Source organism: Bombina bombina, chromosome 7 (genome assembly GCF_027579735.1).
Source record: "Bombina bombina isolate aBomBom1 chromosome 7, aBomBom1.pri, whole genome shotgun sequence".
Taxonomy (NCBI): domain Eukaryota; kingdom Metazoa; phylum Chordata; class Amphibia; order Anura; family Bombinatoridae; genus Bombina; species Bombina bombina.
The window spans coordinates 383,644,706-383,666,923 of record NC_069505.1 but is presented as its reverse complement, the minus strand read 5'-3'; the positions used below and the strand labels follow the sequence as shown (position 1 = coordinate 383,666,923).

At 43.1% G+C, this 22,218-nt stretch overlaps 1 protein-coding gene across 1 annotated transcript in view; it reads left to right on the top strand.

Annotated features, from left to right (window-relative positions):
* The window catches only part of MAPKAPK3 (MAPK activated protein kinase 3), a 180,863-nt gene that overhangs the window by 109,918 nt on the left and 48,727 nt on the right, over positions 1 to 22,218 (top strand). The window contains exons 3-7 of the mRNA XM_053721107.1: positions 8,006 to 8,070; positions 14,554 to 14,633; positions 17,273 to 17,399; positions 17,513 to 17,588; positions 18,665 to 18,789. Coding sequence (XP_053577082.1) covers positions 8,006 to 8,070; positions 14,554 to 14,633; positions 17,273 to 17,399; positions 17,513 to 17,588; positions 18,665 to 18,789 — 473 coding nt within the window. The remainder of the gene's footprint in view (positions 1 to 8,005; positions 8,071 to 14,553; positions 14,634 to 17,272; positions 17,400 to 17,512; positions 17,589 to 18,664; positions 18,790 to 22,218) is intronic.

Below are 22,218 nucleotides of genomic sequence, written 5' to 3'. Positions count from 1 at the left end.
CTAAATCTGGATCAAGAGACCAGAGATTCTCTTCTCTGGTGGTTGTCTCGGGTACACCTGTCCAAGGGTATGACCTTTCGCAGGCCAGATTGGACAATTGTAACAACAGATGCCAGCCTTCTAGGTTGGGGTGCAGTCTGGAATTCCCTGAAGGCACAGGGATCGTGGACTCAGGAGGAGAAACTCCTTCCAATAAATATTCTGGAATTAAGAGCGATATTCAATGCTCTTCTGGCTTGGCCTCAGTTAGCAACACTGAGGTTCATCAGATTTCAGTCGGACAACATCACGACTGTGGCTTACATCAACCATCAAGGGGGAACCAGGAGTTCCCTAGCGATGTTAGAAGTCTCAAATATAATTCGCTGGGCAGAGTACCACTCTTGCCACCTGTCAGCAATCCATATCCCAGGCGTGGAGAACTGGGAGGCGGATTTTCTAAGTCGTCAGTCTTTCCATCCGGGGGAGTGGAAACTCCATCCGGAGGTGTTTGCTCAGTTGATTCATCGTTGGGGCAAACCAGAGTTGGATCTCATGACGTCTCGCCAGAACGCCAAGCTTCCTTGTTACGGATCCAGGTCCAGGGACCCAGAAGCGAGGCTGATAGATGCTCTAGCAGCGCCTTGGTTCTTCAACCTGGCTTATGTGTTTCCACCGTTTCCTCTGCTCCCTCGACTGATTGCCAAAATCAAACAGGAGAGAGCATCAGTGATTCTGATAGCACCTGCGTGGCTACCCAGGACTTGGTATGCAGACCTAGTGGACATGTCATCCTTTCCACCATGGACTCTGCCTCTAAGACAGGACCTTCTGATACAAGGTCCTTTCAATCATGCAAATCTAATTTCTCTGAGACTGACTGCATGGAGATTGAACGCTTGATTCTATCAAAGCGTGGCTTCTCCGAGTCAGTCATTGATACTTTAATACAGGCACGAAAGCCTGTTACCAGGAAAATCTACCACAAGATATGGAGTAAATATCTTTATTGGTGTGAATCCAAGAATTACTCATGGAGTAAGGTTAGGATTCCTAGAATATTGTCTTTTCTCCAAGAGGGCTTTGTCAAAGGATTATCAGCTAGTTCCTTAAAGGGACAGATTTCTGCTCTGTCTATTCTTTTGCACAAGCGTCTGGCAGAGGTTCCAGACGTCCAGGCATTTTGCCAGGCTTTGGTTAGAATTAAGCCTGTGTTTAAACCTGTTGCTCCCCCGTGGAGCTTAAACTTGGTTCTTAAAGTTCTTCAAGGAGTTCCGTTGGAACCCCTTCATTCCATTGATATTAAACTTTTATCTTGGAAAGTTCTGTTTTTGATGGCTATTTCCTCGGCTCGGAGAGTCTCTGAGCTATCTGTCTTACAATGTGATTCTCCTTATCTGATTTTTCATGCAGTTAAGGTAGTCCTGCGTACCAAACCTGGGTTTTTACCTAAGGTGGTTTCTAACAAGAATATCAATCAAGATATTGTTGTTCCATCATTGTGTCCTAATCCTTCTTCAAAGAAGGAACGTCTTTTACATAATCTGGACGTAGTCCATGCCTTGAAGTTTTACTTACAAGCTACTAAAGATTTTCGTCAAACATCTACCCTGTTTGTCGGAGGAGAGGTCAAAAAGCTTCGGCAACCTCTCTTTCCTTTTGGCTTCGGAGCATAATACGCCTAGCCTATGAGACTGCTGGACAGCAGCCCCCTGAAAGGATTACAGCTCATTCTACTAGAGCTGTGGCTTCCACCTGGGCCTTTAAAAATGAGGCCTCTGTTGAACAGATTTGCAAGGCCGCGACTTGGTCTTCGCTTCACACTTTTTCCAAATTTTCCAAATTTGATACTTTTGCTTCTTCGGAGGCTGTTTTTGGGAGAAAGGTTCTTCAGGCAGTGTTTCCTTCCGCTTAATCTTGCCTTGTCCCTCCCATCATCCGTGTACTTTAGCTTTGGTATTGGTATCCCATAAGTAATGGATGATCCGTGGACTGGATACACTTAACAAGAGAAAACATAATTTATGCTTACCTGATAAATTTATTTCTCTTGTAGTGTATCCAGTCCACGGCCCGCCCTGTCCTTTTAAGGCAGGTCTAAATTTTAATTAAACTACAGTCACCACTGCTCCCTATGGTTTCTCCTTTCTCTGTTTGTTTTCGGTCGAATGACTGGATATGACAGTTAGGGGAGGAGCTATATAGCAGCTCTGCTGTGGGTGATCCTCTTGCAACTTCCTGTTGGGAAGGAGAATATCCCATAAGTAATGGATGATCCGTGGACTGGATACACTACAAGAGAAATACATTTATCAGGTAAGCATAAATTATGTTTTTTTCAAGCGCTTGGTTCCAGGATGTACAGGATCCTTGGGTCCTGGAGGTTACAGGATAGGATTCAAGTCTCATCCGCGCAGGGGCAGATTCCTACTCTCCAGTCTGTCTACAAGACCAGAAAAGAGGGCTTCCTTCTTAGGTTGCGTACGAGATCTCTTCTCTCTAGGAGTAATTGTCCCGGTACCTACAGCAGAAAGAGGTTTGGTGTTTTATTTAAACCTTTTCGTGGTTCTAAAGAAGGAGGGAACTTTTCGTCCAATCCTGCACTTAAAGTGCCTAAACAAGTTTCTGAGTGTTCCCTCTTTCAAGATGGAGACAATTTGGTCAATCCTTCCTCTGGTTCAAGAAAGACAGTTTATGACCACCACAGACCTGAATGATGCATACCTTCACGTTCCGATACACAGGGAACATTTTCAGTTCCTGAGGTTTGCCATTCTGGACCAGCACTTCCAGTTCATAGCTCTTCCATTTGGCCTAGCTACTGCTCCAAGGATATTTTCGAAGGTTCTGGGGGCTCTTCTAACACGAGGCATTGCAGTAGTGCCTTACCTTACGTCTAGAGGAACAACATTCTGAGTCCCTTCTCAGTCTTCTTCAATCACATGGATGGAAGATAAACTTGGAAAAGAGTTCTCTTACTCCAAGTACAAGGGTGAATTTACTGGGGATAATAATAGATTCCATATCCATGAGAATATTCCTAACAGATCAGAGATGTTGCAAGCTAACTAGTGCATGTCTTGCCTCCTGGCCTCCTTGAGACCCTCAGTGGCTCAGTGTATGGAGGTGATCGGACTCATGGTGTCCTGTATGGACATCATTCCTTTTGCCAGATTCCATCTCAGACCCTTACAACTATGCATGCTGAGACAATGGAACGGTGACCTTTCAGATCTGTCTCAACAAATTGTGCTGGGCAACCTGTCAAGAGACTCGCTCCTTTAGTGGCTCTGTCCAGATCATCTGTCCCAAGGCACGTGCTTCTTGAGACCATCCTGGGAGATTGTGACTATGGACGCAAGCCTTTCCGGCTGGGGAGCCGTTTGGGGTGCCAAGAAGGCACAAAGACTGTGGACTCAGGAGGAGTCCTCCCTTTCCGATCAATATATTGGAACTCCGGGCAATCTTTAATGCCTTGATGGCTTGGCCCCTTCTGGGTTTGTCCCAGTTTATCAGATTTCAATCAGACAATATAACTTTGGTTGCTACATCAACCATCAGGGGGGAACGAGAAGTTCCTTGGCGATGAGAGAAGTATCTTAGATACTAGAGTGGGCGGAGACTCATAGATGTACGCTGTCAGTGATCCACATTCCGGGTGTGGACAACTTAGAAGCGGATTTACTCAGCATGCAATCTTTTCACCCAGTGGAATGGTCTCTCCACCCCTAGGTGTTTGCAGAGATATGCAGCGAGTGGGGACGCCGGAGATAGATCTCATAGCATCCTGCCTCAATACCAAGCTACCCAGGTATGGGTCGAGGGATCCTCAGGCGGAATTGATAGATGCCCTTTCAGTACCATGGAGGTTCAGACTCGTATATCTTTTTCCTCCATTACCACTTCTCCCTCGTGTGGTGGCTCGCATCGAGCAGGAGCGAGCATCAGTGATTCTGATTGTTCCATCGTGGCCACGAAGGACGTGGTTTGCGGATCTGGTGAGGATGTCATCATCTCCTCAGTGGAGGTTACCTTGTCCCAGAGATCTGCTGATACAGGGTCCCTTTGTTCATCAAAATCTAGATTCTCTGAGGCTGACTGCGTGGAGATTAAACGCTTAGTCTTAGCCAAGAGAGGGTTCTCTGAGAGTGTTATCGACACTCTGGTTCAAGCTCGTAAACCAGTTACTCGTCGTATCTACCAAGTGTGGAGGACTTACATGTACTGGTGTGAAGAGCGTGACTTTTCCTGACATAAGGTTAAGGTTGCCAGAATTTTATCTTTTCTGCAGGATGGACTGGAGAAAGGTCTATCTGCTAGTTTCCTGAAGGGACAGATATCGGCCCTGTCGGTGTTACTGCACAAGAGATTGGCTGAGCTTCTGGATGTGCAGTCCTTTCTTAAGGCTCTGACTAGGATCAGACCTGTGTTTAGATCTGGGGCTCCGCCTTGGAGTCTAAATCTTGTTCTTAGTGTTTTGCAGCAGGTTCCGTTTGAGCCTATGCATTCTGTTGACATTAAATTGTTATCTTGAAAGGTTCTTTTTTTGTTGGCTATTGCCTCAGTGCGCAGAGTTTCTGAGATTTCTGCTTTGCAATGTGACTCCCTTTATCTTGTTTTCCATGCTGATAAGGTGGTTTTATGTACTAAATTAGGGTTCCTCCCTAAGGTGGTGTGGGATCGTAACATTAATCAAGAAAATATTGTTTCTTCCTTGTGTCCTAATCCTTCTTCAGCGAAGAAACTCTTGCTTCACTATCTAGATGTGGTTCGTGCCTTGAAGTTCTATCTTTAGGCTAATAAGGAATTTTAGACAATCTTCCTCTTTGTTTGTCATCTATATGGGGAAGCGTAAAGGGCAGAAGGCTATTACGACTTCCCTATCTTTCTGGTTGAGGAGTGCCATTCACTTAGCTTATGAGACAGCGGGATGACAGCCTCCTGAGAGGATAATGGCTCATTCCACTAGAGCAGTGGCTTCCTTCTGGGCTTTTAAGACCGCATCATATATGGATCAGATTTGTAAGCGGCTACCTGGTCTTCCTTACACATATTTTCTAAATTTTACAAGTTTGATGTTTTTGCTTCGGCTGAAGCAGCTTTCGGGAGAAAAGTTCTGCAGGCTGTGTTGCCCTCAGAATAGGGTCTGCCTCTTTTTTTGTTCCCTCCTGTTATTCAATTAGTGTCCTAGAACTTGGGTATTGTTTTCCCAACAGTAAGGAATGAAGTCGTGGACCTGCCTTATGGAAGGAAAACATAATTTATGCTTACCAGATAAATTTCTTTCCTTCCTTGCAGGGAGAGTCCACGACCCCGTTCGTAATTTATTTTTTGTTGGGTGGCTCCCTTTTTATATTATTTCTTCTGGCACCTTTATACCCTGATGTTTCTCCTACTTTTCCTTGTTCCCTCGGCAGAATGACTGGGTGATAGGGGAAGTGGGAGGGATATTTAAGCCTTTGGCTGGGGTGTCTTTGTCTTTTCCTGGTGGCCAGGTGTTGTATTTTCCAACAGTAAGGAATGAAGTCGTGGACTCTCCCTGCCAGGAAGGAAAGGAATTTATCTAGTGAGCATAAATTATGTTTTTCTAAACAAGGCACATTTTGAAAATCAGTTCCAAATAACTGGAATTGGTGGGATTATAATGTTCAATCTTAAAGGGACAAGAAATAAAAAAATAATAATTCATGATTTAGATAGAGCATGCAATCTTAAACACCTTTCTAATTTACTTCTGTTATATATTTTGCTTCATTCTCTGTGTATCATTTATTGAAGTAGCAGCAATGCACTACTGGGAGCTGAACACATTGGTAAGTCAAATCTAAGAGCTGTATATGTACAGTCACCAATCAGTAGCCAGCTCCCATCTAGCCAGCTCCCATCTAGCCAGCTCCCATCTAGCTAGCTCCCATCTAGCCAGCTCCCATCTAGCCAGCTCCCATCTAGCCAGCTCCCATCTAGCTAGCTCCCATCTAGCCAGCTCCCATCTAGACAGCTCCCATCTAGACAGCTCCCACCTAGCCAGCTTCCATCTAGCCAGCTCCCATCTAGCTAGCTCCCATCTAGCTAGCTCTCATCTAGCCAGCTACCATCTAGCTAGCTCCCATCTTGCCAGCTCCCATCTAGCCAGCTCCCATCTAGCCAGCTCCCATCTAGCCAGCTCCCATCTAGCCAGCTCCCATCTAGCTAGCTCCCATCTAGCCAGCTCCCATCTAGCCAGCTCCCATCTAGCCAGCTCCCATCTAGCTAGCTCCCATCTAGCCAGCTCCCATCTAGACAGCTCCCATCTAGACAGCTCCCACCTAGCCAGCTTCCATCTAGCCAGCTCCCATCTAGCTAGCTCCCATCTAGCTAGCTCCCATCTAGCCAGCTCCCATCTAGCTAGCTCCCATTTTGCTAGCTCCCATCTAGCCAGCTCCCATCTAGCCAGCTCCCATCTAGCTAGCTCCCATCTAGCCAGCTCCCATATAGCCAGCTCTCATCTAGCCAGCTCCCATCTAGCCAGCTCCCATCTAGCCAGCTCCCATCTTGCCAGCTCCCATCTAGCCAGCTCCCATCTAGCTAGCTCCCATCTAGCCAGCTCTCATCTAGCCAGCTCCCATATAGCCAGCTCTCATCTAGACAGCTCCCATCTAGCCAGCTCCCATCTAGTCAGCTCCCATCTAGACAGCTCCCATCTAGACAGCGCCCATCTAGACAGCTCCCATCTAGCCAGCTCCCATCTAGACAACTCCCATCTAGACAGCTCCCATCTAGCCAGCTCCCATCTAGACAGCTCCCATCTAGCCAACTCCCATCTAGCTAGCTCCCATCTAGTCAGCTCCCATCTAGCCAGCTCCCATCTTGCCAGCTCCCATCTAGCCAGCTCCCATCTAGCTAGCTCCCATCTAGCCAGCTCTCATCTAGCCAGCTCCCATATAGCCAGCTCTCATCTAGCCAGCTCCCATCTAGCCAGCTCCCATCTAGACAGCTCCCATCTAGCCAGCTCCCATCTAGGCAGCTCCCATCTAGACAGCTCCCATCTAGACAGCTCCCATCTAGACAGATCCCATCTAGCCAGCTCCCATCTAGACAGCTCCCATCTAGCCAACTCCCATCTAGCTAGCTCCCATCTAGTCAGCTTCCATCTAGCCAGCTCCCATCTTGCCAGCTCCCATCTAGCCAGCTCCCATCTAGCCAGCTCCCATCTAGCTAGCTCCCATCTAGCCAGCTCTCATCTAGCCAGCTCCCATCTAGCCAGCTCCCATCTAGCCAGCTCTCATCTAGCTAGCTCCCATCTAGCCAGCTCCCATCTAGCCAGCTCCCATCTAGCCAGCTCCCATATAGCCAGCTCTCATCTAGCCAGCTCCCATCTAGCCAGCTCCCATCTAGCAAGCTCTCATCTAGCCAGCTCTCATCTAGCCAGCTCCCATCTAGCCAGCTCCCATCTTGCTAGCTCCCATCTAGCTAGCTCCCATCTCCTGACCATACCTAATTAGGCAGTTCAACAAAGGATGCCAAGAGAGTGAAGCTCCCATCTAGCCAGCTCCCATCTAGCTAGCTCCCATCTAGCCAGCTCCCATCTAGACAGCTCCCATCTAGCCAGCTCTCATCTATCTAGCTCTCATCTAGCTAGCTCCCATCTAGCCAGCTCCCATCTTGCTAGCTCCCATCTAGCCAGCTCCCATCTAGCCAGCTCTCATCTAGCTAGCTCCCATCTAGCTAGCTCCCATCTAGCCAGCTCCCCTCTAGCCAGCTCCCATCTAGCCAACTCCCATCTCCTGACCATACCTAGTTAGGCAGTTAAACAAAGGATGCCAAGAGAGCGAACCAAATGTGTTAATAGAACTAAATTCGAAAGTTGTTTAAAATACTATGCTATATCTGAATCATGAGACATTTAATCATGTCACAAACAATACAAAAATCAAGCTATGAATGTGATAACAAGTAACTACATTTAAAAGTAATTTTTGTCCTTTTTTTATCTCCCCAACTGTACTTCCCCCTTTTTTCAACCCCTCCCACCACCTTTGTATGTCAGTATGCAGGGTGGGGAATTATTCACACAGATTCAGCAGAGAGGAGATCAGGCATTCACTGAGAGAGGTATGGCTCCTACTGGGAGGGGCATGGGTAGTATAAAATAAGCACAATGTTGAAAGCAAATTATAGGGGGTCCGATAATCTAAAACCATTGTTTTCTTCATAAATGGAAAGAGTCCACAGCTGCATTCATTACTTTTGGGAATTCAGAACCTGGCCACCAGGAGGAGGCAAAGACACCCCAGCCAAAGGCTTAAATACCCCTCCCACTTCCCTCATCCCCCAGTCATTCTTTGCCTTTCGTCCCTGGAGGTTGGCAGAGAAGTGTCAGAAGTTTTAGATTAGTCTCTTATGGAGGGTAGTACTCTTCGGCATGGGACTGGAGTTTTAAGTAATCCTGTCAGCCTTTCAGTGAAAGCATGAATGAAAGTTAGAGTCCGGAGATGCAGGGAGAGTCTTTCTGTGAAACAGCTCCACAAGCAATCGGCGTTGACGAGTTTCGCTGCCTGCTTTCTTCTCTCAAGTCCATGGCAAAAGCAATGCTACTATCTGTCACACTTGAAGGGTCGTGTTCCTGTTCCACGGCGTAGGTTCCGGTAAGATTGTTTCATTTTACTTTCTTCATGAAATGTACTGTATTACAGATGTTTTCCCAAGGGGCTATTATCTCGCGGGACTAACTTATAACAGGGTCTCAGTGAGGCTCCTTTTGTATCTTGGAATCAAGGGTTAATATCTCCTGAAGGGGGTTATTGAACAGTTTTTTTTAAAAATCATGTTTGTTATGGGATTCAACCTGCGTATGTGTAGTGTTATTTTGCTCATGGCTGTAGAACATAATGGCTTTTGGAAAGTGACGCAACCTTACGGTCGGACGCGCTTTTTGTGGACTATACAGTAACCTGGTGACCGGGCGTGGTCACATTTTTTGGCTCCATTTCCGCATTCCTGACCATGTGGCGACAAAGAAATTATGGTCGGCTGGTGTCTGGTTCATAAGAGGTGGTAAGTGCCCCAGCCATTGTGGGTGTCAGGTATCATTTAGATTTTTTAGTCCACTCTTTTGTATTCAATATCGTCGTTATGGGGGAGTCTGATATCGTGGAGACAGACGTCTCTGTTTCAGATTCTACTCCTTGCGCAGAATGCTCAATTCGTCGGGATCGGGGAATCAAGGGGCCGCTGAGCCATCTGCCTCTGGGGCTTCTGTCCTCTGAGTGGTGAGTTCCCTTCCACTATCTCTTACTACGCATGCAGGTAACCCAGACTTTGCTTATCCTTCTCGGGAAGGTAGCGTGTTCTCACCGGGGGTTTCAACACAATGTCACATGTCCATAATTTTGGCGCTGGCGAATCTTCAGCTTCCAGAAAGTTGCTTCAGATATTGTTCGTGTTCTGTTATCTGGCATGGGATGGCCTGTTCAGGTCTCTGGGGGAACGACTTCCCTGAGGCTTCAGGGGGTCAACCTTCATGGGCCCGAGTTGTCTTTTGCTCCGGCAGAGGTATGCTGTGCTTTTCGGTTTAGACTGGCGCGCCTTCGTGTTCTATTGAGGCACGCTTTGGCGTAGTTGGAAGATCCGATCCTTAATGGATATGAGAATTTTCAGTCTTCTTTTTTGAATAGCTTGCAGAAATAGATATAAGGGGTTGAAGTATTCCTCTTAGAGGCTTATTTGTTGAGTATCCTTTTTCAGTTCAGGGTCCCTGTTGGGCTATTCTGCGGGTGCGTTTGTTCTTATTGGGCGATAACCTACGGGTTGCCTTCTTTATTCACTCCGGTTTGGATGATTGTTTATTGATTAAAGCTCATGTTTGTTTTATTTTCCTTCGGTAATTTTATTTTCTGGAATAGATACTCGCGACCTTTTGATCGCACTGTTTACTTCTACGGAAGTTTGTTCTAGAGGACGTGTTTGGTCCTATGTTTAACTGCCGTTTATTCTCCCTCTGGGAGTGGATATATGAGGCCTTGAGCCTTTGGTTGTAGGCTAGTCCTGCTTGGGTTTTGATCCTTCTGTCCCTATTTCAGACTCATGGTGCCTGTTCTGCCCGGCTGAACCGGTTAAGGCGCTGAGTGCTTCACATTATTCTTGTTTTTAATTTACAAGTTCTACTGAGCATTCTGGAAGGACCTAAGGGTTTGTGTGGCATGAAGGATTGGTCAGTACTCATTAGCCTTTTTAGCTGGTTGTCTGGGATCGGTGGAGTTCTGCTACAACACACTCAGTTGTTTCCGAAGTCTGTTTCTTCCCGTGTGGGTGAAGGTTTGGAGGATTTAGGGCCTCCTTGTCGGTTCCTGGTGGCCTTGCCTTTTAGGGGCTTTTTGGACTGGTTACTTTTGTGGTTCTCTTCTTTAGGGACTTCCAGACCTTGTCCGTCATCCTTAGCGGTTTTGCCATCATTTGGGAGGGACTGTGGCCTTTTTCTGTTTTTAGGAGTTAGTTTTTCCCTATCGGGGCCGTGTTGTCTCCTTCTCCAAGCTTTGCTTAGGGGTTTTTCTACCGGGGTTGGGATGCTTTGCATTCTTTTTCATTAGGTGGGTTCCTCAGGTTACGTACTCTGAGGTGTTTATGGAGCCATTTAGGGGCACACTGGCGTGGTCTCATGGTTTGCTCTTGCCTTGTTCTACTCCCTCTTCGGATGACTTGGTCCTCAATGTTTTCCCTTGTTCTTGGATGTCTTGGTGTTGTTCTGCACGCCTTTTTGGGTTCTAGAGTCTTGTAGCGATTCTGTTGTGCTCTAGCTCCTTTTGGAGTGCTAGACTTCGGCAAGGTATGTTCTTTCCCTTTGAGTTGGGAATTTCGAGTGACTCTTGTTTTACTTCTTTTTCCCGGTTAGTCCAGTATTTCCCTGTGAGGTCTTTTTTCAGACAGGGTATTTGTGTTCGCTAGGGTGTGGTTGGTTCCACACATTCTGGGCTCAGGCCCATAATTTTTGTCTTGGATCTTTCTGGATGTCAGGAACCTTATGATCCTGTGGCTGATTCAGTGCGTTCCAGTTTTTCCGGGGAACATTGGCTATGACTTATGGTCTAGTTAGTTAAGCTGCTTGCAGCTTGGCCAGGATCTGTGCGTTGTTGGATACGCTTCTTTTGGCCTGTCCTTTAAATGATGGGTGCTCTCCTTCAATAAGAGTTCTCTGTGTTTTTGGTGTCTGGATGATTTTCATTCAGCTTTTGTTTTCATCAGGCTACGGCTTCCTGTTTGGGGCTTGTGCGCTGTTATTCTCTGTGCTCTCCCCCTTGGGGGGGTAGTTTTGTTCTCCTTTAGGAGGTGAAAATTCCCCTCTTTGGAGGTTGGCTGTCCTGTCTTGTGGGCAGGTGATTGGAATGGGTATTTTACCCTATAGTGGGTTGTTCTGTTCCATCTGTGGAGATTGAAGTCTCCGGATTGAGACTGTCATTAGTATCTGGGTCTTATGGCGATCTACTACATTTCTCCGTTCATCTCTATGAGGTTCTCTTGGGAGTTCCTAATTGAGGAACCTATTTGGATTGACACCCGAACTCTATGGAGTGGCTAGGTCCATCCTATTCTGTCCTTTTTCTGGGCCGGAGATTGGGATCCTTTTGTTCCCCTGCTTGTCAGATCTGCCTATCGCTGGGCTGCTCTGGCGTTGGGAGCAGAATCTGGGAGCTAGGGTTAGTCCTCGGGTTTTGAGGTACGGTAAGCCTCTTTGAGGTTTCGGTGCTTCTCCATATTCAGGTTACGCGAGTAGCTTTGGGGGCTTGTGATGTGTCCACTGTTCACTGGATGTTTCGCAGTTTGAAGGTGGGGTTGGTGCTCTGATCTGGTATTTGGGTTAGAGCAACAGCTTAGGTCTTTTGACAACTCAGGTTTGATTCCCATTGATGGGAAGTGTACTTTTATCAAATCTACTTTAGCTGCTCTTTACTTGCTCTGCAAGTATTTTTGTTTACAAGTCATCCTGGTATGACTATTGCGTGTGCTTGATGCAGGTGTTTTCTATCTGGGTTTGCGGCACCTATTTTGGCTTTTGAATATTTTGATATTCTGAGTTCCTTGCGATTTGAGGACTTCGTCTTCAGTTGTTACTTAGGGTGCATTTGCACTGTAATAGGGGAAGTTTTCTTCTCTTGTTTTCGGATCCCGGTCCTAATCTGGTTCTCTTTGGGGTCTGGGCGTTGCCTCCCCTTGTTTCTCAGGACTGTTTTTTTGTCTCTGTGAGCTTGTCTTGGTTTTGGAGTTTTTTTCTTATTTTTACTTGGAACTTATTGTACTATATTTAGGGTCTTCCGGGTAGTTGATCCCTTTTTCTCATAAGTGGTGTGTTGTGGGGGACCGACTGCTGGGCGATGGTGTCTCTCGGAGGCGTTTTGGCTCAGTTGAGTCTATTTTCTGCGGTCTCTAGCAAGGCTTGTGAACTGCTGTCCTTTTTCAAGGTTTTTCTCGGCTTCGGACGAAGCAGGTTTTTTGATGCGTAGGGGTTTCAGGCCTGGTGCCCTCAGAATGGGCCACCTTTTGTACCCTCCCATTTTAGCATTCAGTGTCCTCTATAGCTTGGGTATTGTTTTCCCAGAAGTAATGAATGCAGCTGTGGACTCTTTCCATTTATGAAGAAAAACATAAATTATGCGTACCTGATCATTTTCTTTTCTTCGGATGAAAAGAGTCCAGAGCTCCCCACCCGTATTTTTCTGTGGGGCGCCTGTTTTTTGTTCTTCTGACACCTTTTTACCGTGATATTTCTTCTACTATTCCTTGTTCCTCGGCAGAATGCCTGAGGGATGAGGGATTTAAGCCTTTGGCTGGGGTGTCTTTGCCTCCTGCTGGTGGCCAGGTTCTGAATTCCCAAAAGTAATGAATGCAGCTGTGGACTCTTTCCATCTGAAGAAAAGAAAATGATCAAGTAAGCATAATTTATGTTTTCTCAACCACGGTCCTCAAGTACCCCCAACAGGCCAGGTTTTTATTATAGCTGAGCTAGAACACAGGTGAAATAATCAGCTGATAAGTGAGTGCAGGTTAGTTGCCATGGTTACTGATCAGCTGATTTCAACTGTGCTCTAGTTCAACTATAATGAAAACCTGGCCTGTTGGGGGTACTTGAGGACCGTGGTTGAGAAACACTGGCTGAGATTCTCTAAGAAATCTCTCCAGTACAATGAAGCCCCTGATGTAATCCTCTAAATTCAATTTTTATCTTGAGAATATTGTGTCTTGCAAAGGGGCGTTCACTACTTTGAAGTATATGAAGGGATTACCATAGGGCTCACAAAAAAATCGTATAAATGAAGTATTGAAATTAAAATAGGCAGTAAGCAATTGTATTGTGAAATCACATTAAAAATTGTAATAAAATTGTTCTGCAAAAATTGTATTTTAGGGTAAAATTAAAGTTCGTATTGAAATTAAGCAGGAAAAAAATATTTAAGGTTCACAGTAGAAATCATAATACAACTATACATGTAAAAACTGCTGTGAAATTTGCAATCATTATACCAAATTCAAAGTGTATTATTGTAAAATTAGTTTCCTTGCTAGTGGGTCAGGCCTGGATTGGCCATAGGGCATACAGGGTAACTTGGCCACTATATAGAAGCCCCGCCCCCTCTTTTAATATGGGTAACAACCAATAGGAAAGCTGTTACAATCGGCCTATTTTGTAAAGCAGAAAGTACATTTTCTATCTGGCGGTGCTGCAGGGCCAGAGATCTGAGGTATTATGGCTCCCTATTTGACAGAAGTCTAACTGATGTGGGATGATCCAACTTTAAATGCCTGGGCCTATTTTTGGTCTCAGTCCAGTCCTTTAGTGGGCTGAACATGAGTGTTCAATGGGAGTAGCTGAAATTTCTCTGCCAGGTCTGGCATATTATCTAAACATTTTCCACCAACAAATGTAGCTATTTTCTTTTTTTCACAAACTGGAAAAAGGCACGATTGTGTCAAAATACTCAAAACACTAATTACCCCTATAGGAAACACATACTAAAATATAGGCTATAGTAAAATACTATACATTGAAATCAGAGTAATCTGTTTTGTATTAGGTGCTCCCTGCTAACTGCTCTCTCCCCAGAGAAGTTTCTCTTTTCAGTGAGCTCCATTACTTACTATGGGAGACACAGAGGCAGCCTCTTGTTTAGATAATTACTTGAAGGCAGCCCTGTGAGTGTCAGCAAGGTTTTTTACATCTGATTATCGGGCCCTGATTGTAAGAATCATTGGGTGGAGGAACAAAATCAGATGCTAGAAATACTGGGTAATAATATAGGTAACAAGAGGATCATGGGCTGTAATGGTTGGGTTAGGACAGGAGATAACACAGGAAGTTGGAACAAATAAATCTAGTTAGTTGTGTTTTTATTAGTAGATACCATAGGGAGTGAAAGTACTGGAACCTAAAGTTTTTGGGGGAAACCCCCCACAAATAGGCCATTTGTTTGACGGTGATGTTATTGTTGAGGATAGAGGTCTAAAGGCTGAGATGGGGTTTGGGAAAAGTGAAATAATTTTGATTAAAATAAGATTTTTGGGGGAGTCATTAAAAGGTCATAACATGGGTCTCAATTTCACCTTTAGAGGCCTCAGAGATAATGCGTGATATTGGGATGGCCATACAACACTTACATGGGCTGAATATCGCCCACAGGGATGTCAAGGTAAGCTCATGTAACCATACGTGTGCCATATATATATATATATATATATGACGCTCTAATTCCATGTTAATGTACTAGTATGCATGTAAATATGTGTGTTATTAGTAGGGATGTGCATTCAGATCCTCGTTTAGGATACGAATGTTGAAAAAAGTAGACGCTCGTAGCATTCAGCTTTTTCTGAGCTGAATTTCTTCTTCTGAAATTTCAACACACTAAGATTAGAGCAAATCCAGATCTTATTGTGTTGCACTTTCACAAGAATAAATCCGGCTCCGCAAAGAGCCAAATGTCCCATTGATGTGTGTCTCATTACTCTGTGTATTAATGTGCTACTGTGTGTCCCATCACTATGTGTCATTATATATTTCTGTGTGCCATTTGGGCACCTACTACCCTATGAGCTCGATGTATCAATCCATGGAAGACACGGGCGTTCATATTCGCCCCTGTCCACATGAGCTCTCCTGTGGCGGGCAGCAATCCACTGCCGGAATTTAAAATTGCACTTGAGTGCCCCCTGACCCGAGCACAGCCAATCACACGTGGGCAGGAGCTGTTAATCTCCCCGATCGGACAAGACCAGGGAGATTGAAATTCTCTACCTAAGAGGTGGAGAACTAGGTAGGGAAGCAGCGGTCTGATCTGCTTTATAAATCCTGACTGCAGGTTCTGTTGTGTGAACCTGCAGTCAAAGGGAGGAGAAGGGCTTGATAAATAGAGCCCTTAAGTGTCCAGCAGTATCTCTCAATGTCCTTGAGTTTTAGATTCTGTGTGTCCCTCTTGGATTTATTCATATTTATGTCACTCTATTATTCTGTATGTCACTGTGCATTTCTGTGTGTTATTGTTTATCAGAGTGCTTAGTGTCTTTTTCTTTCTTGTGTCACTTTGTACAACTGTTTGTCATGATGGAACTCTGTGTGTCAGTGAGTATCTCTGTATGTCACTGAATGTCTCATTCCAAATCCACCTTTCCACTAGAAAGGACTCAGTCTACCGAAGTAGTAAATATACCCCAAAGGAAAAGGGAAGAGGCCGGAAGGACAATAACTGTCCTCAAGGCCCGAAGCCACCGGCCAAACGGGAAGAAAAAAATCCCCCGCAAATTTCCTAGAAAGGACCCCCACACAAGTAGTTCACCCAACAGAGGTACAGCCAACCCATGGGAACCCTGGCAAACAGGGGAATGGAACCCTAAGGCGCACCAGAAACTGCGCAGAAACCCATCATTCTTGAGAAGCAAGCCACCCAGCTAACCCCAGATGACATGGGTTACTCTGTGGCAAGGAGGAATAAATACTCAGATAGACCGGGCCAACCCTAACCCGGTCAGGTAGATGGAGCAAGGACATAGCCCCAGTTCCCACCACAGTGGAACATCCCGACCAGCTCTGAGATCCAAAACTGGGACAGGAGCAAAGCCCCAGAAAGAGGAAGACTCAGGAAGGAAAAACAGGTCCGGGTACCTAGTTCAGGTAACTATACCCTGGAACTAAACACCCCGACTGGCCAAAAAGCCAGACAAAAGGAATGGAGCATATCCAGAAAATACGGACAGCGCAGAGAACTCAAAAGCTCCAACCAAATGAAGGAACCACCCCTAGATAAAGTCCAACTCTCCAAGGAGCAAGGCTAGAAGTCAAATGAAGAGACTTCACAAGGCCAGAGGACAACAGAAGTGATACCTCTGAGTTCCCAAAACCCTACTAGCAGGCCTAGTCTCCCCATCACCTCCACACAGGCAGAGGACACAGGGGAGCAAAAAGGTGCTAAACCTTCCCTGCTCCAGGAAAACCAGAGCTAAACAAGTCCCCACAGGGATCAACCAACGTCCGGAACAGATTCCCAAAAGGAGATCTAGCCCACCCGGGACAATGGAAGAAGACCCAAGGTCTCATAACTCAGACAGACCTTATGCGGCCTAGAGTAATGGCCATATCTAGATACACTAGAAGCAGCTGAAAAGCACGCTTTTAAAAAGGTGCCAAAAGCTGCAATAGGTTTCAAAATACAAAACTTTCCGCATGCTGGATAGTTGTCCATACAAGCTGTTGGATCAAGTCCCATAGGACCATCCAGGAGCCTAAAAATTGAAGGTCAAACCACTCAACCAGTGGTAATGGGGCACTACGCCCGCCAACCCCCCCCCCCCCCAGACACACACACGGAGGAGGAACTCTAGGTTCTGATGAAATCAGATGTCAGAGTGACGCAGCGGAACACTCCCATACCTGGTCATCCATGACTGAAGGCTATAAAGGACTGAAAAAATCCTTTCCTGCCTCGTGAACCTACAGGTTCTCTCGAATGCTTAGTTGACCATAAAAAACAATGATAACTTGAGCACTCATCAATACTACCAATCCAGCAGAAACAGTGCCACGTGTCTGAACAGCCACAAAACCAAATGAACCCGTTCCATTACTCATGTGGTCACTGTGTATGACAGTGTTGTCCTATCTGTGTGCTTTTGTCATTTCCCATTACTTTGTGAGTCACTGTGTATTACTTTATGTCCTATTAGGTCCCATTGGCTCTTTGTTACTCTTGTGGGTTCCATTTCTTTTTGCCACGCTTTAAGTTCATTATTCTTTTTGACACTGTATAATTATTTCTGTTGCATTGTTTCCCCACAGCCAGAGAATCTCCTTTACACCACCAAGGAAAGTAATGCTGAGCTCAAGATAACAGATTTTGGCTTTTCCAAAGAAACAACACTTCAAAATGCTTTGCAAACCCCCTGCTATACCCCTTATTATGTGGGTGAGTGACAGGAACACAGTTACAGTAAAGCAAATCATTATATAGAGCTAAATTACAGTAACTGTAGTAAAGATATTGCTGCTATATGTCAACTTCTAACTATGTCTTGACAGCTCCAGAGGTGCTGGGTCCAGAAAAGTATGACAAGTCATGTGATATGTGGTCACTAGGTGTCATCATGTACATCCTGTGAGTATAAAGTATACAGTGTGGACTGAGCATGGACACAAAACTTGTGCCACCTGTTCACTTATATTCATAATTCATTTTCTATTTTGTCTCACATCTGCCAATATTAACACTATATAGGAAATAGATGATAGATAGATAGATGATAGATAAATAGATAGATAATGTAACCTTATCTCAATCTATTATCACTTAGCAACCTGTAATTTCTCTCTTCATAAATCATCTTCTCTAAGCCCATTACCTATCATCAATCCTCCAAATGACCAACCATTGTCTCTTTTCATTTGTTTTCTACATTCCACTCATCCACTATCCACTCATCATTTGGTGCCTCTTCATCTCAAGTTATCATCTGTCTTTCATATCTCCAACCATCATACAGCCATCATCTACATTCATCAGTCACCATCAATCTTCTACATAATCAGCATCACCTGTCTCCATCTCTCATTTATCTTTCATATCTTCATGTACCAGTTTTCTACAATTATCCACCTTACCTATATCTATAATCCCTCCTCCATACCTCATTTCTCTTCTATCATCACTTTCATTATCTCTCATCTCTCCTTCATATCGCTAGACATCATGTCCCACCTTGTCTCTCTGCCATATCACCATTCTTCAACCCCATCAACCATCTACAATCCATATCTCTAACTAACATCTCTCTCTACCTTTCCTCTCTTCTGCATGTCTCAAATCATATTTTCTTTCCATTGAGCTGTCCTCCGCATCTACAACCTTCATACTCTACAACTATCTTCTACTTTAATTTAATTAATCATATCTCCCACTATGTAAAATTTCTTTCAACACCTATTAATGACTACATTCATTTCTCAGTACATCATCATTCTGGATACTTATTATTTCTCATCATTCCTCTCTCAACCCTCACAATCATTCCTCCCCTAATTTATATATATATTTTATTTCCCATAATTTATTGACATTAACACATTTATTTTCACCTCCCCTATCTTGCTTTCTCTCTCTCTCTGATCTACTTTATGTTACTACGTGCATGTTTTGTTTCCTCACTCTTTATTCCTGTATTTATGTCCCTCAAGGCTCTGTGGCTACCCCCCATTCTATTCAAATACAGGACAGGCCATTTCTCCTGGAATGAAGAAACGAATTCGTATGGGACAGTATGAATTCCCAGCTCCTGAATGGAATGACGTGTCAGAGGAAGGTACAGTGAACTCTTAACCCTTAAAGGGACACTGAACCCACATTTTTTATTTCATGATTCAGATAGAGCATGCAATTTTAAGCAACTTTCTAATTTACTCCTATTATCAATTTTTCTTCGTTCTCTTGCTATCTTTATTTGAAAAAAAGAAGGCATCTAAGCTAAGAAGCCAGCCAATTGTTGGTTCAAAACACTGGACAGCACTTGTATATTGGTGGGTGAATTTATCCACCAATCAGCAAGAACAACCCAGGTTGTTCACCAAAAATGGGCCGGCATCTAAACTTACATTCTTGCTTTTCAAATAAAGATATCAAGAGAATGAAGAAAATTTGATAATAGGAGTAAATTAGAAAGTTGCTTAAAATTGCATTCTCTATCTGAATCATAAAAGAAACAATTTGGGTGAAGTGTCCCTTTAAAGAAAGTCAAACATACAAGACTAAATAAAAACACAAACTGACAAACATGCATGTGAGCTCAATATTTGCTATTTAATTTGGTAATTTATTTAATTAGGTTCTAACAGTTTTAGAGAGGACAACACAATAGATAATGTGTTAGAAACGAGAGGTGCGCCTATACTATGCTATTCCCAAGGATTAAGTTCTGATTATAGTATGTTTTGTAAAATGTAATACAACAATAAATTTCTGTAAATGTATGAATGATCAACAATAACAAATAAATGCAAGAAATGAATACTTAAATGAGTTCCTTGATGTTGTAAGCACAATCGTCCATATGTATAGAGTGTCCCACAAATATAAACAAGAGTCCCACAAATTCTGATGAGGCAAGGAGGGTAGCCCCAAAACAAACAGCGGCTCTCTCCACAATAAACGTGAGGATAAACTTCGTCCTGGAAAAGACAAAAAAGAAGAGGCGCTCTGATGCAGATAAACCCAACAATGAGTGAGATTTTGCAATAGAGGGTATACTATATACTCACAAGGATGTTTGCACTTCCAGTGCAATAATTCGCAAGCCGAAACTTTAGAGCCGTTCGGCTGACTCTTGCTCTCACGGTCTGCTCCTGGCGATGAACACACCCCTAAGTGGAGTAAAACACAAAACACCTTTGGTGCAGATAACCCCGACCAATGTCGGACGAACAACAGTGAGTTAGGTATATATACTCACAAACGTGTGTGCACAATCAGTGCAATATCAGGCGGACCGAAACTTTATAAAGCCGTTCGGCTGACTTCCAACAATGGTAACTGCTGCTGAGCAAGTGTGTTTGATCTATATGTAGAATTGGCTGCCAAACAGGGGACACGCTGCTTGTAACAAAACAATCTGCGATCCTTCTCACACTACTCTCTAATGTCCAGTCGGTACAATGATTCCAAGCAAGGTAGAACAATATAAAAACTTTTATTAAAAATTGCAAAACTTCGCAACGCGTTTCTCGGCTGCAAGCCGTTTCATCAGGCTACATAAATTTTGTGAACTACCTTGCTACCTTAAAAAGGCTGGATTGACCAATGAGAATAGTTTACACATTACACACCCATCATAACATGTGCATTAATCAGATTAGTACTACGCCTCTCACAAGAGCTAAACGACTAACAGGATTGTGTTTCTGCTCTCAATGGTACATTGTAACAAGTGATATTAACATATAACCCACAGATTGCAATATTAACAACATTATACAACTTATTACAGATGCGTGGTATACAGATTCATGTCCTATATTTGATACACAAAATGTGTGCGATGGTCTAAATTTTATACGTGGTATACAAATTGATATCCTATATTTTAAATGTGCGCGATAGTCTAAATTCAAGAGTGCTCTCCTACTATATACATATGTGCCCTCATGCAGATGTAGTCAGGGAATGAATGTGACTCCCACTATACTGTTGCTAAATATAACTACAGATATCCTAATAATACAAAGTATTACCATACCTAAATCGTATATATACTATATTCTATATTCTATAACCCAATACATATATGATACAATGCATAATACCTATGTGATTCCAATTTGATAATCTAATACATGGACATTGTAATTTAATAAATGGGTGCCATAGTATTCATTTAAGGTTAATAAGTCTTGAAATATTTCTAAACATTTATGGTCTATATGGATTTTATAAAAATAAAATTAAAATAAAAATAAAATTAAAAATAATCTAGTATATAGATAAAAGGTTTTGAAAAAAGTGATGTGAATTTTATAAATAAATTACCATACAATCCTAAACTTCAACTTCGGGACCCCCTGTGTTAGGAATTTTCGTGCATAAGTTTGTCAATAGCATAATGCTAAAATGGATCTAAAATTTTTCATTAACGTGAATAGGTATATCAATAGCATAATACTAAAATCACAAAAGTCCCTATACTGGGTATTTTCCATTAGCATAGTGAATATGAATATAATGTGGTGAAAAAAGTGATACTATAATAACAATACTACTATTTAGTGGTATTGTATTGCCTATAAGTGTGACTGTTGATATTTAATATTTAATAGTGATAGTGCCATACAAGATAATAATAATAACATTATAAATGATTTAATAAAGTGTATATAACTTAGATCTTTTAGTGAACAAGTGTATTTATAACTGAAATAAAATTTAAATAAGCAACTACGGGCTAACCTTGCTACATAACACTCATTTTAATAAATCACATTAATTATATATATATATATATATATATTATATATATATATATATTTTTATATATATATATAATTATCACTAGATTTACATTAAGGTAGCCCCCATATATATGTACATGCATACATATAGTATTGAATGTATATGTATAGGGAAACATCATTTCTCTATAATTGCAAGTGAAGATGTCCTACAAGATCAGGCAGAGAGAGACCACTGGTGGGTAAATAATACTTTGTGGATCTAAAATGCTGCCAAGTCCACATTGAGATTAAGACCCAAAGGATGCATGGTCTTTAGCTTATGAATCCAGTATGTCTCTCTCTGCCTAAGCCTCAGGAATCTACTATATAAATTAGATGGTTGAATCTCCTCTATTGGCACAATCGTGTAACAGTTAGGATTCCCTCCATGTTTTTTATGACATTGTTTAATAACACTATGGGATTTCTTATTTCTGAGGATACTATCTATAGGATATATACGATTTAGGTATGGTAATACTTTGTATTATTAGGATATCTGTAGTTATATTTAGCAACAGTATAGTGGGAGTCACATTCATTCCCTGACTACATCTGCATGAGGGCACATATGTATATAGTAGGAGAGCACTCTTGAATTTAGACTATCGCGCACATTTCAAATATAGGATATAAATTTGTATACCACGTATAAAATTTAGACCATCGCGCACATTTTGTGTATCAAATATAGGACATGAATCTGTATACCACGCATCTGTAATAAGTTGTATAATGTTGTTAATATTGCA